The sequence below is a fragment of the Neofelis nebulosa genome, chromosome 5 (assembly GCF_028018385.1).
Source record: "Neofelis nebulosa isolate mNeoNeb1 chromosome 5, mNeoNeb1.pri, whole genome shotgun sequence".
In the NCBI taxonomy this organism is placed as follows: Eukaryota; Metazoa; Chordata; class Mammalia; order Carnivora; family Felidae; genus Neofelis; species Neofelis nebulosa.
Window position 1 is genome coordinate 58,557,479 of NC_080786.1, and position 17,753 is coordinate 58,575,231.

Consider the following 17,753-nt stretch of genomic DNA (forward strand, 5'->3'; position numbering starts at 1 on the left):
CAATTAAGCTGGTCAGCCACAGCCAACACTTAAGAAGAGTTCAAGAAATAGAGTACTATTTTATTAAGTAAAATGGGCATACTTTATTAAGTAAAGCAAGGCACACTATCCAAAGTGCCTGGAAAGCAACTTATACATTCATTTAGTCTCGTATTTACTAAAGTATGTCTTTGGAGAATTAAGATTAAAATAAACTGCCTATAAGAAGTCCTAATTTCAAATTCCAAATGCCTCTCTAGATGAATTTAGTTCATATGCTGTAGAATTAAGATTATAATACATAGTGTTTACATTGAGATGTTTATGTAAAAGCCATGTTATGAATCATAATTAAAATTCTTAGTACCATTTCCCATAAACAGCCACGTTCTTCACACTTTTCTCTAGTTGCAATGTCTGCATCTGGATAACAAGTAAACCTTTCATTTTCTGAGAATTTTTGACTCCATTGAACGGTAAAGTTTCTTCCAAGGTTAAACTTGAGACTATAAATTAAGAGACTCTTTGAAGACAAAGAAACATTAAAGAATATTTGTGAGCACTGGACAATTTAAAAATACTTAACATTTATAAAATGTAGCAACCACAGCAATTCTTTAAATTAAATCATTCATATTTTTAATAGAATCCTTAAGGAAAAGAAAAGGAGAAAACATGTCGTGCTATTGAAAGGGCTAGAAAACTTAAAATAGGAACTATGAGGTAGAATACTAATGAAAAGCATTATTGCTAAATGAATTCAATTCTCAATTCTGCCATTTAATGCTTATGAGTCTTGGGGAAAATTGTCTATCCTGTATTATCCTCAATTTCCTCCCTTTGTAAAATGGGGATGATGGACCCTACTAAAGGGATTGCTATACAAACTGAATGGTAAATGTAATTTAAAGCATCTAATACAATTCCTGGGGATTACTAGGTATGAAATAAATGTTAGTTCCTTCAAGAAAGAAAAAGGGTGGGAAAAGTTAACCACTTAGGTTCATATGGAGGCTCCCAGAGTCAGAGGAGGGAAATATTTATTTCTTCAATTCTGTCTCTAATTTGAGTAACTGCTTACATATTTGATGGATGAGTTAGATGGGACATAACATGACATGATGCAAAAAAGAAAAAAAAAAGAGAATAATTACATACATACATACATATAATAATACATAATTGTTTCTATTGTTAGGATATTGCAAGTTATTTTTTTACTGTCTGTATACCTTGAGAATAATATTGGAAAAATTTATCCCAGACTTCCATCTGCATAGCTTACTTTATGATATCAACTTACCCTCATAACTCTACATGCATGAATGAAAATTCACATAAAGATCAATCTAAGTACAGCAGAATTAGGAAGGTGTATCTATTAAGTCCGTGCAAATCTTACATAAGCATAAATATAGACACAGATATAAACTGAGATCGCAAAAAACAAATAAAATTATTAAAAAAAAATTTTAAGTTTATTTATGTTTGAGAGACAGAGCATGAGCAGGGGAGGGGCAGAGAGAGAGGAGACACAGAATCAGAAGCAGGCTCCAGGATATGAGCTGTCAGCACAGAGTCCGACGGGGACTTGAACCGACAAACCGGGAGATCATGACCTGAGCCAAAGTCGGACGCTTAACTGACTGAGCCACTCAGGTGCCCCCAAATAAAATGAGTTTTGATAATCTTTGCTAGAGTCCTAAAGTTCTCAATAGCCTTGTATTATTTAATTTATATTAATTAATTTTTATGGTTTTAGGGATATATAAATTATAGTATATTTACTAAATAAAAATAATTAACAAGTACATATTTTTATGAAAATTGCCAAGTGAGAAACTCTGGGCCAGAGTAGGAAAAAAATTACTCTAAGAAAATGTTCTTTATCTCAAATAATTTAGAATTTATGCTGATATTACCAATAATTTAAGATTTATATGAATGGTGGAAAAACAAATACCAATAAAATCACTTTGATGTTTTAAGTTATTATGGCCTACATTTTAAATGCAGTACTTGATTACCCAAAGCAACATTATGATTCAAATACTACATTTTACAGATGAGGAAGCTGTGATAAAAAGGGATTAATTTGATATGCTTAAATGCAAAGATTACAGGGCTAGAATTTTAGCCCCATCTTATGTCTCCCTTGCTCTGTCTAGAATACATCTTAAGATGTACATCCAATGTGGGGCTCGAACTTACAACTCCAAAATCAAGAGTCACATGCTCCACTGACTGAGCCAGGCTAGTGTCCCTCTAGTATATATCTTAAGACAGACAAAAATTACAACGGCACCTAAAGGGGAGAGTGTAAACAAAAATTCGATGAAAAAGCTACAAGATATATCAAGGACAGTGAGGATTCATGAAAGAAGAAGCATAGAGAGTGATTTATTATAGATAAATCAATATCTTAAAGAGTATTAAATGCAAAGCTAAAACATTTAGAACCTTTACTGTATGCAACAGATTAGAAAGTTAGAGTTCAGGGTAGGAAAATGGCGTGAAAAAATATTATGAAAGTATACGTAAGTGATATCCAAGATACAGTGAAATAAAGACAAGTAGAGCAAAGAGCCCCTTTAATGTTGATATCTAAATATAAATTAGAATGATCTAAAATGGAATATTGGTAGCAAAAGGGAAAGAGAGAAAGTAATGTTGTGAAGAAAAAAAAATCACAAAACCAAGAGACTGAATGGCTAAGTTATGTTAAAGGTGAGAATATGTAACAGCTCAAATATTTTTAAACATTTAATTTACCTGGTTGGAAGCTGTATAAGTAAAATTGTAGTGAACTTTCATTGGCTGATTATCTTCCACCACTGTGACTTGTATAACAGGATCTATCAACCCAAGGATTTTAATAGTCTCAAATGCTAATGTGTTTCCTTCCTGGTATGATGAATGTGTGCATATCATATCTAATTTGTTCTGAAAAGAAGTATATAATAGTGTAAATTAAGTAGAAGTTCACTGCATACAAACCTGAAATAACAATACAAGTATACAAGTGTGAAACAGAAAAAGAACCAATCTTCTATCCCTCCATTCCCTTCAGTTCTCCACATCCACGTAGCAGATATAAATACACTCATTAATAACTCTTTTCATTTTTTGTACACATGCTATAAAATTTATTTTCAGACATAACCTAAATTAGCCATGATGCAATTAATATATGTCTCTTCTCATTCTAGGTGTAATGTTGATGAAGAATAACAGTTTTAGCCACAAAGACTGTAAGAAGAAAACCAACATCTAAAACAGAATTGCTATTAAATATTCAAATTTTAGCTTTGTACATAGATTTTTCACCTTCACTCAAAATCCATGACAATTATTGCTGTGACTGATATATTAAAACCTTTTCAAATATGTTGACATTATTTTTCTAGGTCATGTTGCTTAAACCAGACATAGAACTTTAAGATGTCTGAAGATTTCTTGTGCATCAATTTCATCATCACATTACATATAAATACTAAAATTTAAGGTAAAAATGTATTTATAGTTTAACGATCTAAATTTAAAAATTTAACAATGTATTTCATTTATTTCTATTGAAATTCGGAGGTAAATGTAAACATCTTTTCAAAAAAAATTCCATGATAAAGGCCTAACCCAGACATTAACAAGATACATGTTTAGCTGTGTATCCAAGGAAAATACTTACATTAGAAACTGAAAATGTATATAAAATGTATCTGCCATTTTGTATGGTATCTGAAATGGGAAAAAATAAAGATATCAGATCAAAATGTAATTCTCTATTGTTAAATTCTCTATTTTTACAGTATAGCAATTAAGAAATTTGAAAAAAAATGGTTTATTAATGAAGCAAATTAAACAGATTATCTTTTCATATTAAGGTTTTTAATCACCTCTATACAAAATAATCTTGGTAGTTTATTATTAAAGTAAGTAAATGTAATGAATACATATGTGCCTCATTTAATTTTTCAAAGATGGGTAAGATATTTATGGAAATTAAGAGAAAGAAAAATTTACAGTAAAATGTACATAAAATAAATTCATTATTTTGAACGATATTTTATCTATTGCTAGTAAAATAAACCATGTAACATTCAGCTTACTTTGGAAGACATGGCACACCATAATTTTATTCTGTATCTTAAACTTTTTTCTTTATTTGAGGAAATAAAGTGAATCTGGAGACATGTTAAAGACTGAACTAAACTTTAATGAGGAAAATGGAACAAGACAATGATTTTATTTAAAAAATTTTTTTTTTGTTTCATTTATTTTTGAGAGAGAGAGTGAGAGAAAGCGAGAGAGAGCACAAGCAGGGGAAAGGCCGGGGGTGGGGGTGGCGGACATAGGATCCAAAAAGGGCTCCATGCTGACAGCAGTGAGCCTGATGTGGGGTTGAACTCACAAACCCTGAGATCATGACCTGAGCCAGAGTCGGATGCTCAACCAACTGAGCCACCCAGGCACCCCAAGACAATGATTTTCTATACTATCTATATATGTGATACAACTTTTTATTAATATTTTTATTTAACAGAGAAACTGAAGATTATGGCTAAAATAATTTGAAAGAAATAAAGTGAAAAAAGGTCAAAGGAATTCAAGAATATATAATATTTTTTCAATAACATTAATTTACCTAAAATTTATCATAATTAATGAGATAAAAATCATAAACTGAAGGTCATTTCACGGTTTCCACGTTTATTTACGAGTTGATTATTTAGAAAATTCTGATTTTAACTTTTCGAAGCACATACCTATATAGATACCATATTAGATGACCAAATCACATATCCACATTTAACCATCTTCTTATATGAAAGTAAATTATCAACATACATTTTCATGAGTAGAAAGAAATATATTTGAGTATATTTACATAATTTGAGAAAAAAGAATAGCCTTAAAACCAAACTCCACATCCTACCAATACAGATATGATCTCAACAACATTCTTTAATTGATGATCACAAATAATTTAGTTCAGCAGGAATCCAATCTCTTTTTTTTATATGTTTATTTATTTTTGAGAGAGAGAGACAGAGCATGAGTGGGGGAGGGGCAGAGAGAGAGGGAGACACAGACTCCGAAGCAGCCTCCAGGCTTTGAGCTGTCAGCACAGAGCCTGACGCGGGGCTTGAACTCACAGACTGTTAGATCATGACCTGAGCTGAAGTCAGACGCTTAACCAACTGAGTCACCCAGGCGCCCCAGGAATCCAATCTTAAGTAACTTTTACTTAGTAAATGTTTGGAACCTATTATCATGACAGAGCTCACCCTAGTGTGCTCAGACCCTAAGGTATTTGAAACCTAGCAAGAAGGCTGGTGTGCTGAAGTAGAATGAGAAATAGAATGAGAAATAAAGAGCAGTAGGGGATAACTGTGTGTGTGTGTGAGCTTGTGTGTGTGCACACATGTGCAAAGGTACAGATCACGGTCAGTGGTCTACGTCTTGGTAAAGTCTATGGTTCCTAACTGAATCATCTTTTAAAAGATGATTTTAAAATCTATCTGCTGGACTGTAAATAAAATGTACATGGAGTTTGAGAAGAACTATGGACATAGACCAGTTAGGGAGGTATTACACTAATTAAAATGAAAGACAGTAATGATAGTGGTGGAACTGATGAGAGAACTAGGTCAAGGGAGAACCAAGAGAGATTCCTAGGTTGTGAGAGAAAATGGTCAACTAAAGTTTTTTGGCATCTCGCAGAGATGAAATTACCATCAACTGACAGGTAAGACTGTAGGTGGAGCAGATATATTGCAGTAATCTATATGTTTATAGATAAGACTTAAAAATGAACATGAATTTTTTAATAGATTCCATATTTTCAAATTATAAGAGAGCACAACAATGCATAGACTATTTCTTGAAGTTAGAGATATTTGGATGTTTCACACACATACAAAGACATATGGGATATTTAATACATCTGAGAAGTAGTGGGCTAAAATAGGAGCTAAACTATAATTCTTTGTACACATATATATAAAACAAATACCTAAGAGCCTTCTATTAAAAGAAAGAAGATAATATGAAAGTTAACACATTTATTAGGGTAATTATAATTGACTAAACCGATATTTTTACTATGGTGTAAGTATATATTAGCAAAAAATGGCTCATTGTTTATTCATTTGGATTACTGAATTTTCAAGTTTGGGGCTCATGAAATAAAATTAAAGACAATAATTAAATTGTGAAACATTTATATGATAATATTCTTACCTTAAATAATTTAACATTAATTAACTAAACTTTTAAATGTTTGTTTTTTTACAGTAATAAAATTTTAGTTTTAACTATTACAATCATTTAAGAGAGTTGAAACTATGATACAATTTATATATCTGTGAATTTATTAACTAATTTAATTAAAATTAATAATCTAATGGAGAAAGATATCTATACTTGTAAAATAGACAAAACTAAATATTGTAATTTAATATTGATAATTTAAAGAACAATGTTAAATTTCAGAAAGTAACCTCATAGACTAAAATAGATAAAAAACAAGAATTAAAAATAAAGCTTGTGACATTTTTTAAACAGATGCATATATCAATAAAGGCAAATGTTCCCTCATCAGAATGAACATTTAAAAGCATATCACATTGAGACTTACTTTTAGTTTCACCATCATCCCAGAAAAAGTCTCCTTTTGCTGTGTTATCTTCATCTAATGCAACTATAAGTCCTAGAGGGTTCTTTCGGCTGTTAAGTAAGTTTGGGAGATTTGTTATTCAAAGTAAATTTATAATAGTGAAATATCCTATAAATAAGTCCATTTCAACATAATGGATTTGTAGGAGTACTGCATTCATGTGAGAACATTGATATCAATAAAATTTATGTCTATACTTATTAATAATTTGTCCACAAGAAAATAATTTATAAATAAAAATAAATATAATAAACATAATATGGAATTGTTTGGAGGCTAAGTAGGACACAAGCAAAATTGAAACAGTATAATGATACTTCAATTCAAACAAGAAAAATTAAATATACCTTAGGAATGCAGAATATATTTAACATGTATTTACAACACCTCAATTAACTCTACCTTGCAATTTATCAGGGCTACATCTTATATACATAAAAATGAAAAGTACAATATAAAAAATTTAATGCAGAGCACCTGGGTGGCTCAGTTGGTTGAGTGTCAGGCTTCAGCTCAGGTCATGATCTCATGGTTCGTGAGTTTGAGCCCAACGTCTGGCTCTGTGCTGACAGCTCAGAGCCTGGAGCCTGCTTCTGATTCTGTGTCTCCCTATCTTTCTGCTCCTCCCCTGTTCATACTGTCTCTCTCTCAAAAATAAATAAACATTAAAAAATTAAAAAAAAATAATGCTGAGTGGAATATCTAATAACCTTAAAAATCAAGCTAATTCTATCCTGAGACATAATAAATAAAATTTTTTCCTTAGTTATATATTACTGTAGGTTTTTAAACCTAAAATAGTACCCCTAAAATAGTACTCCTATGCAGTCCAGGCAACTGCTCTGTATACAACATATTCCATCCTGCATATACTCACCAAAGCGTATGCTTCTCTTGTTCAATACAGCTCTAAAATTTAACTAATTTGTTGGAGAACACATTCAAGAAACAGTTACAGTCTGAAAATAATCAATTGTAGAATGCCAAAATAATTACATTACTAGCACACATTCATTCACTCATATATGTGTTCCTTCAACAAATATTTAGCGAAAATAGGGAGCAGATTATGAGTCAGATGTTATTATTGGTTTGGGGACTAAAGCAGCGAAAAGTCAAGTCCCTGCCTTCATGGAGTTTACAGTCTAGGGGAGTGAACACACTACCTGTACGGCTCCAGATATTCTTAAGGTTATGAAGAAAACACAGGAGGATAAGGAATAGAGAGTGACTATCTCTTGGGATGTTGCAGAATGTGAGGAAATATGTGGATTCAATATAACACCTTATGTGCCCTTTTGAGCCAGAATTTTCAAGTTTCTTCTTTTTTTCCTAAATATTTCTGTAATTTATTCTTTTTTTTTTTTTTAATTTTTTTTTTTCAACATTTTTTATTTATTTTTGGGACAGAGAGAGACAGAGCATGAACGGGGGAGGGGCAGAGAGAGAGGGAGACACAGAATCGGAAACAGGCTCCAGGCTCCAAGCCATCAGCCCAGAGCCTGACGCGGGGCTCGAACTCACGGACCGCGAGATCGTGACCTGGCTGAAGTCGGACGCTTAACCGACTGAGCCACCCAGGCGCCCCTCTGTAATTTATTCTTAATGAACAAAGTTTCTGTCTTGTTCTTTCCCTACACAGAATTTTCCACCTCATTTATCAATTTAAATGTAAAACATTTTAGCAGAAAGAAAAACATGTGTCATTTACATATTGAAAATCTAAGTATGATTTTTTAACAATTATATAATTTACTTTAAGTTCTCATATTTTTATTAAGATAAGGACTGAACTTTAATTATACATATTCTATAGAGAATGTCAGCACATTTTTAGCACAAGAAATAAATTTATAATCTAATTATGTTCATTCTTTAAGTCAAGCAATTTGTAATAATGTATATAATTTGCATTTTTTTAAATAAATTATGATTATATTTAAGAATTCCCTCTCTACATAAATATTCTGGTGAAAAAAATGAAACATTAATTCTTTGATTCTTAATAAGATAGAAATATTAAAACTTGAATTATATCTCAGATTTAAGTTAATGATTTGTCATTTTACCTTGCATTTGTAGTTACAGCAGGTTGTTGAATGGGGATAATATAACCTCCTCTAAGATGTAATCCTATTTTGTCTCCTGGAAGGTACATATTAACACGTTGTTTTTTCCATGGCCTTTTTGCACCCTAATATTTAGAAGTTAGGAAGATTTTTTTAGTATTTGTAAAAATTTTAATCCCATTTCACAATAATTTGAATTTACACATCGAAATAATTTTTACTGTGAGCAATTCAGGTCATTTAAATGAATATTAATATGCTGACTTTGAACTTTGAAAAAAATTTTTTTTCAGTTTACTGAACAAAGCAGGATAAAAATAAATCTACTTTCCCCCCCAAAACAAAAACCCAACTTAGAGAAATCCATTTCCCCTCTATGATAATTAGTACTCTTACTTAGCCCTATTTTTATTGTTGGTTCTTGTTTAAAAAAGCTTTTAAAAATCATTGTTTCTATAAAAATAAAGAGTCTGCTTAGCAAAAGTAAGTGATATACAAAATGATGCCTTTTAAAATAAATATTTCTTAAAGGTCTTAGTCAATTACAAAAATAGGTTGAATATGAATGCTACCATGTTGCCTTTTCAAAGTTGAAATGAAAATCTTTCCCGAACTTTTGAATGTACCATTATAAAAACAAATGTTTAGGATTAGCTCAGTACTCAATTCCTCTGGCATTAAAATAAATATATAAAATAGAAAAAGTATTAAAATGAATCCCCACTCCTTCCTAAAATTACCCCTGACTTATTTCTGTAAACTAAAAATAAGTAAGACTCCAGGGGGAAGATGGCAGCATAGGAGGACACTGGGCTCACCTCACCCTGATGACCACTTAGATTCCACCCACACCTGCCTAAATAACCCAGAAAACCACCAGAAGACTAGCAGAATGGACTCTCCAGAGCCAAAGTGTAGACAAGAGACCCATGGAAGAGGGTAGGAAGGGCAGAAAGGCGGTGCGTGCTACACGGACTGGCGGGAGGGACTGGGTGGTGGAGGGGCACCTCGCCAGGCAAGGCAGAGCGCCCGAAGTCTGGCTTGCAAAAGCCGAGGGGTGGGACTCCGTGAGTTCTGACAGCCAGTGGGACTTAACATCTAGAATGCTAAAAGTCAACAGCTCTGCTCTCAGAGACTGGAGAGGGTGAGACGATGCAGGGAGGGAGAGTTGTTGAGCCCCAGAAGACAAAGCTCAGCTTGGCATGGGAACAAAGGCACTGGCAAGCGCCATCTCCCCCTCCCATCCCCCAGCCAAAATTCCAAAGGGAACCAGTTCCCGGCACCAAACTTGCCTGCACCGTGCAAACACCCAACTCTGTGTTTTTGTGGATCCATCCCTCCAACGGGTCTGCCTCCCTCCTGGTGCTGCAAGGCCCCTCCCACAGAGGACCTCCCACGGCAAATCAAGCTAAGCCTGCCCCTCCCACCCCTGTGCACCTTGCGGATCCACCCGGGCTAATATGCCAGATCCCATGCAAGCCTGGCAGTGTGCAAATAGCCCAGACAGGGGCCACACCACTCCACAGTGAGTCCTGCCCTTGGGAGAGGGGAAGGTAAGGTACACACCAGTCTGACTGGAGCCCCAGCGGTGGGCTGGGGGCAGACATCAGGTCTGACTGCGGCCCTGCCCACAATACAAGTCACCCTGGACAGCACAGGGGAAGTGCCCTGCAGTTCCACGCCATCCCAGGGAGTACCCAAAATGACAAAACTGAAGAATTCTCCTCAAAAGAAACTCCAGGAAGTAGCGACAGCTAATGAATTGATCAAAAACAATTTAAGCAATATAACAGAAAAAGAATTTAGAATAATAGTCATAAAATTAATTGCTGGGCTTGAAAAAACGCATAGAGGACAGCAGAGAATCTATTGCTACAGATATCAAGAGAATAAGAAACAGTCATGAGGAGCTAAAAAATGCTATAAATGAGGTGCAAAATAAAATGGAAGTGGCCATAGCACGGACTGAAGAGGCAGAGGAGAGAATAGGTGAATTAGAAGATAAAATTATGGAAAAAAAGGAAGCTGAGAAAAAGAGAGATAAAAAAAAATCCAGGATTATGAGGGAAGAATTAGAGAACTAAGTTATGCAATCAAATGGAATAATATCCATATCATAGGAATTCCAGAAGAAGAAGAGAGAGAAAGGGGCTGAAGGTGTACTTGAACAAATCATAGCTGAGAACTTCCCTGATCTGGGGAAGGAAAAAGGCACTGAAATCCAAGAGGCACAGAGAACTCCCTTCAGACGTAACATGAATTGATCTGCATGACATGTTGTAGTGAAACTGGCAAAATAAAGGATAAAGAAAAAATTCTGAAAGCAGCTAGAGATAAACATGCTATAACTTACAAGGGTAGACCCATAAGAGTAGTGGCAGACCTACCTACTGAAATTTGGTAGGCGAGAAAGGAATGGCAGGAAATCTTCAGTGCGATGAATAGAAAAAATAGCCAAAAATTCTTTATCTAGCAAGTCTGTCATTCAGAATAGAAAGAGAGATAAAGGATTCCCCAAACAAAAACTGAAGGAATTCATCACCACTAAACCAGCCCTACAAGAGATCCTAAGGGGGATTCTGCGAGTGAAATGTTGCAAGGACCACAATGTACCAGAGACAGCACTACAAGCATGAAACCTACAGACATCACAATGACTCTAAACCCATATCTTTCTATAATAACACTGAATGTAAATGGACTAAATGCACCAACCAAAAGACACAGGGTATCAGAATGGATAAAAAAACAAGACCCATCTATTTGCTGTCTACAAGAGACTCATTTTAGACCTGAGGACACCTTCAGATTGAAAGTGAGGGGATGGAGAACTATCTATCATGCTACTGGAAGTCAAAAGAAAGCTGGAGTAGCCATACTTATATCAGACCAACTAGACTTTAAATTAAAGGCTGTAACAAGAGAAGAAGAAGGGCATTATATAATAATTATAGGGTCTATCCACCAGGAAGAGCTAACAATTATAAATGTCTATGCACTGAATACAGAAGCCCCCAAATACATAAAACAATCACAAACATAAGCAACCATATTGATAAGAATGTGGTAATTGCAGGGGACTTTAATACCCCACTGACAACAATGATAGATCATCTAGACACAGGATCAATAAAGAAACAAGGGCCCTCAATGATACATTGGATCAGATGGACTTGTCAGATATATTTAGAACTCTGCATCCCAAAGCAACAGAATATACTTTCTTCTCAAGTGCACATGGAACATTCTCTGAGATAGATCACATACTGGGTCACAAAACCGCGCTTCATAAGTATAAAAGAATTGAGATCATACCATGCACACTTTCAGACCACAATGCTATGAAACTTAAAATCAACCACAGGAAAAAGTCTGGAAAACCTCCAGAAGCATGGAGGTTAAAGAACACCCTACTAAAGAATTAATGCATCAACCAGGCAATTAGAGAATAAATTTAAAAATATGTGGAAACAAATGAAAATGAAAATACAACAATCCAAATGCTTTGGGATGCAGCAAAGGCAGTCCTGAGAGGAAAATACATTGCAATCCAGGCTCATCTCAAGAAACAAGAAAAATCCTAAATATAAAATCTAACAGGACACCTAAAGGAAATAGAAGCAGAACAGCAAAAACACCCCAAACCCAGCAGAAGAAGAGAAATAATAAAGATCAGAGCAGATATAAATAATATAGAATCTAAAAAAACTGTAGAGCAGACCAATGAAACCAAGAGTTGGTTTTTTGAAAAAATAAACAAAATTGATAAGCCTCTAGCCAGGCTTCTCAAAAGGAAAAGGGAGAGGACCCAAAGAGATAAAATCATGAATTAAAATGGAGTTATTACAACTAATCCCTCAGAAATACACAATTATCAGGGAATACTATGAAAAACTATATGCCAACAAACTGGACAACCTGGAAGAAATGGACAAATTCCTAAGCACCCACACACTCCCAAAACTCAAATAGGAAGAAACAGAAAACTTGAACAGACCCACAACCAGCAAAGAAATTGAATCAGATATCAAAAATCTCCCAACAAATAAGAGTCCAGGACCAGATGGATTCCCTGGGGAATTCTACCAGACATTTAAAGCAGAGATAATACCCATCCTTCTCAAGCGGTTCCAAAAAATAGAAAGGGAAGGGAAACTTCCAGACTCATTCTATGAAGCCAGCATTACTCTGATTCCTAAACCAGACAGACACCCAGCAAAAAAAGAGAACTACAAGCCAATATCCATGATGAATATGGATGCAAAAATTCTCAATAAGATACCAGCAAATCGAATTCAACAGCATATAAAAAGAATTATTCACCATGATCACGTGGGATTCATCCCTGTAGGGCTGGTTCAACATTTGCAAATCAGTCAATGCGATACATCACATTAATAAAAGAAAAGAAGAACCATATGATCCTGTCAATCGATGCACAAAAAGCATTTGACAAAATTCAGCATCCTTTCTTAATAAAAACCCTCAAGAAGGTCGGGATAGAAGGAACATACTTAAACATCATAAAAGCCATTTATGAAAAGCCCACAGCTAATATCATCCTCAATGGGGAAAAACTGAGAGCTTTCCCCCTGAGATCAGGAACACAACAGGGATGTCCACTCTCACCACTGTTGTTTAACATACTGTTGGAAGTTCTAGCATCAGCAATCAGACAACAAAAGAAAATCAAAGGCATTGAAATTGGCAAAGATGAAGTCAAGCTTTCACTTTCTGCAGATGACATGATATTATACATGGAAAACCCGACAGACTCCACCAAAAGTCTTCTAGAACTGATACATGAATTCAGCAAAGTCGCAGGATACAAAATCAATGTACAGAAATCAGTTGCATTCTACACACTAATAATGAAGCAACAGAAAGACAAAGAAACTGATCCCATTCACAATTGCACCAAAAATCATAAAATACCTAGGAATAAACCTAACCAAAGATGTAAAAGATCTGTATGCTGAAAACTATAGAAAGCTTATGAAGGAAATTGAAGAAGATACAAAGAAATGGAAAAACATTCCATGCTTATAGATTGGAAGAATAAATACTGTGAAAATGTCAATACTACCAAAAGCTATCTACACATTCAATGCAATCCCAATCAAAATTGCACCAGCATTCTTCTTGAAGCTAGAAAAAGCAATCCTAAAATTTGTATGGAACCACAAAAGACCCTGAATAGCCAAAGTAATTTTGAAGAAGAAGACCAAAACAGGAGGCATCAAAATCCCAGACTTTAGGCTCTACCACAAAGCTGTAATCATCAAGATAGCATGGTATTGGCACAAAAACAGACACACAGACCAGTGGAATAGAATAGAGACTCCAGAATTGGACCCACAAAAGTATGGCCAACTAATATTTGACAAAGCAGGAAAGAATATCCAATAGAAAAAAGACAGTCTCTTTAACAAATGGTGCTGGGAGACATGCAACATGCAAAAGAATGACACTAGACCACTTTCTTACACCATTCACCAAAATAAACTCAAAATGGATAAAGGACCTGAATGTGAGACAGGAAACCGTCAAAACCCTAGAGGAGAAAACAGGAGAAAACCTCTCTGACCTCAGCCGCAGCAATTTCTTACTTGACACATCTCCAAAGGCAAGGGAATTAAAAGCAAAGATGAACTATTGGGACCTCATGAAGATAAAAAGCTTCTGCACTGCAAAGGAAACAATCAACAAAACTAAAAGGCAACCGACGGAATGGGAAAAGATATTTGCAAATGACGTATCGGACAAAGGGCTAGTATCCAAAATCTGTAAAGAACTCACCAAACTCCACACACGAAAAACAAATAACGCATTGAAGAAATGGGCAGAAAACGTGAGTAGACACTTCTCTAAAGAAGACATCCAGATGGCCAATAGGCACATGAAAAGATGCTCAATGTCACTCCTCATCAGGGAAATACAAATCAAAACCACACTGAGATACCACCTCATGCCAGTCAGAGTGGCTAAAATGAACAAAGCAGGAGACCATAGATGCTGGCGAGGATGTGGAGAAACGAGAACCCTTCTTGCACTGTTGGGAATGCAAACTGGTGCAGCCCCTCTGGAAAACAGTGTGGAGGTTCCTTAAAAAATTAAAAATAGATCTATCTTATGACCCAGCAATAGCACTGCTAGGAATTTACTCAAGGGATACAGGAGTGCTGATGGATCGGGGCACTTGTACCCTAATGTTTATAGCAGCACTTTCTACAATAGCCGAATTACGGAAAGAGCCTAAATGTCCATCAACTGATGAATGGATAAAGAAATTGTGGTTTATATGCACAATGGAATACTACTTGGCAATGAGAATGAAATATGGCCTTTTGTAGCAACGTGGATGGAACTGGAGAGTGCTATGCTAAGTGAAATAAGTCATACAGAGAAAGACAGATACCATATGCTTTCACTCTTATGTGGATCCTGAGAAACTTAACAGAAGACCATGGGGGAGGGGAAGGGAAAAAAAAGTTAGAGAAGGAGAGAGCCAAACCATAAAAGACTCTTAAAAACTGAGAATAAACTGAAGGTTGATGGGGGGTGGGAGGGAGGAGAGGGTGGGTGATGGACATTGAGGAGGTCACCTGTTGGGATGAGCCCTGGGTGTTGTATGGAAACCAATTTGACAATAAATTTCATATTTAAAAAATAAAATAAAAATAAGTAAGATTTTATACTAAAGAATATAACTTTATATTAGTCACATGCAACAAACATATACTTGCCCATGTGCAACAAAACATGTATACCGGCACAAATATTACCATTATCCAAAATCATTCATTTTTTATAAGAATCACACAAATGCTGACAACAGATAGGCTATATGTTTGGAATTAAGTTTCCACATCAGATGTTTCGCAGTATAATCCTTGTGAGTCTATTATTATATTAAAGTTACTTACAGTTTCATAATCATACCAAGTAGCATTAGGGATATATGCACTCACTGTATCTGCTCCCTAAAATAAAACAAGATAATTTATATGTTTTTCATTTGTTTACTTTTATCAGAAAAGTATTATACCAAATATTTATATTTTTTTCATTTGTTTACTTTAATTTGTTTACTTTTATCAGAAAAGTATTATACCAAATATTAAGTTGGGTTTTATTTTTTTTTATTTAAAAAAAATTTTTTTAAGGTGTATTTATTATTGAAAGACAGACACAGGTTGAGCAGGGGCGGGGTAGAGAGAGGGGGAGACACAGAATCAGACATAGGCCTCAGGCTCTGAGCTGTCAGCACAGAGGCGGGGCTCAAAGTCACAAACTCCAAAATCATGACATGGGCTGAAGTCGGTCGCTTAACCGACTGAGCTACCCAGGCGCCCCTAAGTTGGGTTTTAATAGTCAAGAAAAAAACCTCCTTTGTATTGTTACATTCCCATATTTGTTATAAATAATAATCAACAGACTCTTTTATTAGTTTCATATAATATAATAATTTAAAACACACCAAAAGCAAAGTTGAAATTAATTTAAGTAGCAATTGAAAAAAAAACAATGCATACTTGCATTTGTACTGTCATAATCTACATGGTAATTGCAAATGTGTACACATTAATTTTTGTATATTTCCATGGGCATATAGACTTTTAAGTGATAGATAAAACCAAATATCTTACTCCACTACATTTTCAATATGGTCATATGATCAGCTGACTTTCAAGAACCTCTTTATCTAAAAGTTAGCAAAATTTCAATGTCTATGTATAGTTAAATGAGAGTTCATTGTTATTGCTATGGATTTGATTTTGATTCCATAAAGTTGTCTTTTTTTTTTTTAAATTTTTTTTTTCCAACATTTTTTTTAATTTTATTTTTGGGACAGAGAGAGACAGAGCATGAACGGGGGAGGGGCAGAGAGAGAGGGAGACACAGAATCGGAAACAGGCTCCAGGCTCTGAGCCATTGGCCCAGAGCCTGACGCGGGGCTCGAACTCACGGACCGTGAGATCGTGACCTGGCTGAAGTCGGACGCTTAACCGACTGCGCCACCCAGGCGCCCCATAAAGTTGTCTTCTTAAGAAGAATACTAATTTTATATAATTTTATTTCCACAGTTACACATTATATATTTGAAAAGCATAAATCTACTTATCATTTTTATTATTTTTAGCATTTCTTCTACATTTTAGAATTCAATTCAACATTTATCAGGTTGAATCAGTCTACTGAGTAACATTTATTACCAAGTTGCGTTTTTTGTTTTTTATAATTTAGTGTGGATTTGGTTATAAAGTTCTCCTTTAAAAGCAATAAATGTATTAGAGTTGTAAAACTTACCTCTTTCAAGACTGGAGTAATAAGTAATGAGGGGCCCCATAAGAATTGAGTGTCCTCAGTCCAGGTATTCATATCCTCATAAAACCTAAGAATAATGACAATTTGCTACATAATGCCATGTTTACAATATAAAGGTAAAAAAATAAGTTTATCCATATTCCTTCTTGGGTTTATCATTTCAGTCTTTTCCCGGGAATTATTATTAGCTTTAATTTTTACTTGTTTGACCTGTCATTTTGAATCTATGGTTCTTATATCCTTATGGTTCATCTGACACTCAAGAAGGAAGGAAGGAAGGGAGGAAGGAAGGAAGGAAGGAAGGAAGGAAGGAAGGAAGGAAGGAAGGAAGGAAGGAAGGAAGAGGGGGAAGAAAGGAGGGAAGATGGGAGGAAATTAGTTCATCTGGGCTCAAAAAAATCTATCATACATGATAAGGTTATCTGTTATCTGTAATAAACAACTATTCTGTTTAATTCATTTCCCCCTCTAAGATAGGTTTGTAAAGTACCAGAAATCTTTCATACACGACTTTCTTCCTTTAAAATTTTTCGTTAAAAAATTCGTGTTATGATATGGATTCGAAAGTCATTTCTTGAGGAAAGGTCCTGCTTTGCTCAAAATATACAAAGGCAAACACAATTCATTGCTCTGTGACTATACTGTACTCTTGATCTATATACTCAGATGATTTTGACAATACATAATAAGTTTTCAATAAC

At 34.7% G+C, this 17,753-nt stretch overlaps 1 protein-coding gene across 4 annotated transcripts in view; it reads right to left on the minus strand.

Annotated features, from left to right (window-relative positions):
- SI (sucrase-isomaltase) overlaps nucleotides 1–17,753 on the minus strand; it is a 159,636-nt gene that overhangs the window by 50,174 nt on the left and 91,709 nt on the right. For all 4 annotated transcript variants that reach the window (XM_058730407.1, XM_058730409.1, XM_058730411.1 and 1 more), the window contains 7 exons: nucleotides 17,035–17,119; nucleotides 15,651–15,707; nucleotides 8,725–8,849; nucleotides 6,617–6,705; nucleotides 3,665–3,714; nucleotides 2,752–2,922; nucleotides 347–502 (listed from right to left, as the gene is read on the minus strand). In XM_058730407.1, the coding sequence (XP_058586390.1) occupies nucleotides 347–502; nucleotides 2,752–2,922; nucleotides 3,665–3,714; nucleotides 6,617–6,705; nucleotides 8,725–8,849; nucleotides 15,651–15,707; nucleotides 17,035–17,119 (733 nt within the window). The remainder of the gene's footprint in view (nucleotides 1–346; nucleotides 503–2,751; nucleotides 2,923–3,664; nucleotides 3,715–6,616; nucleotides 6,706–8,724; nucleotides 8,850–15,650; nucleotides 15,708–17,034; nucleotides 17,120–17,753) is intronic.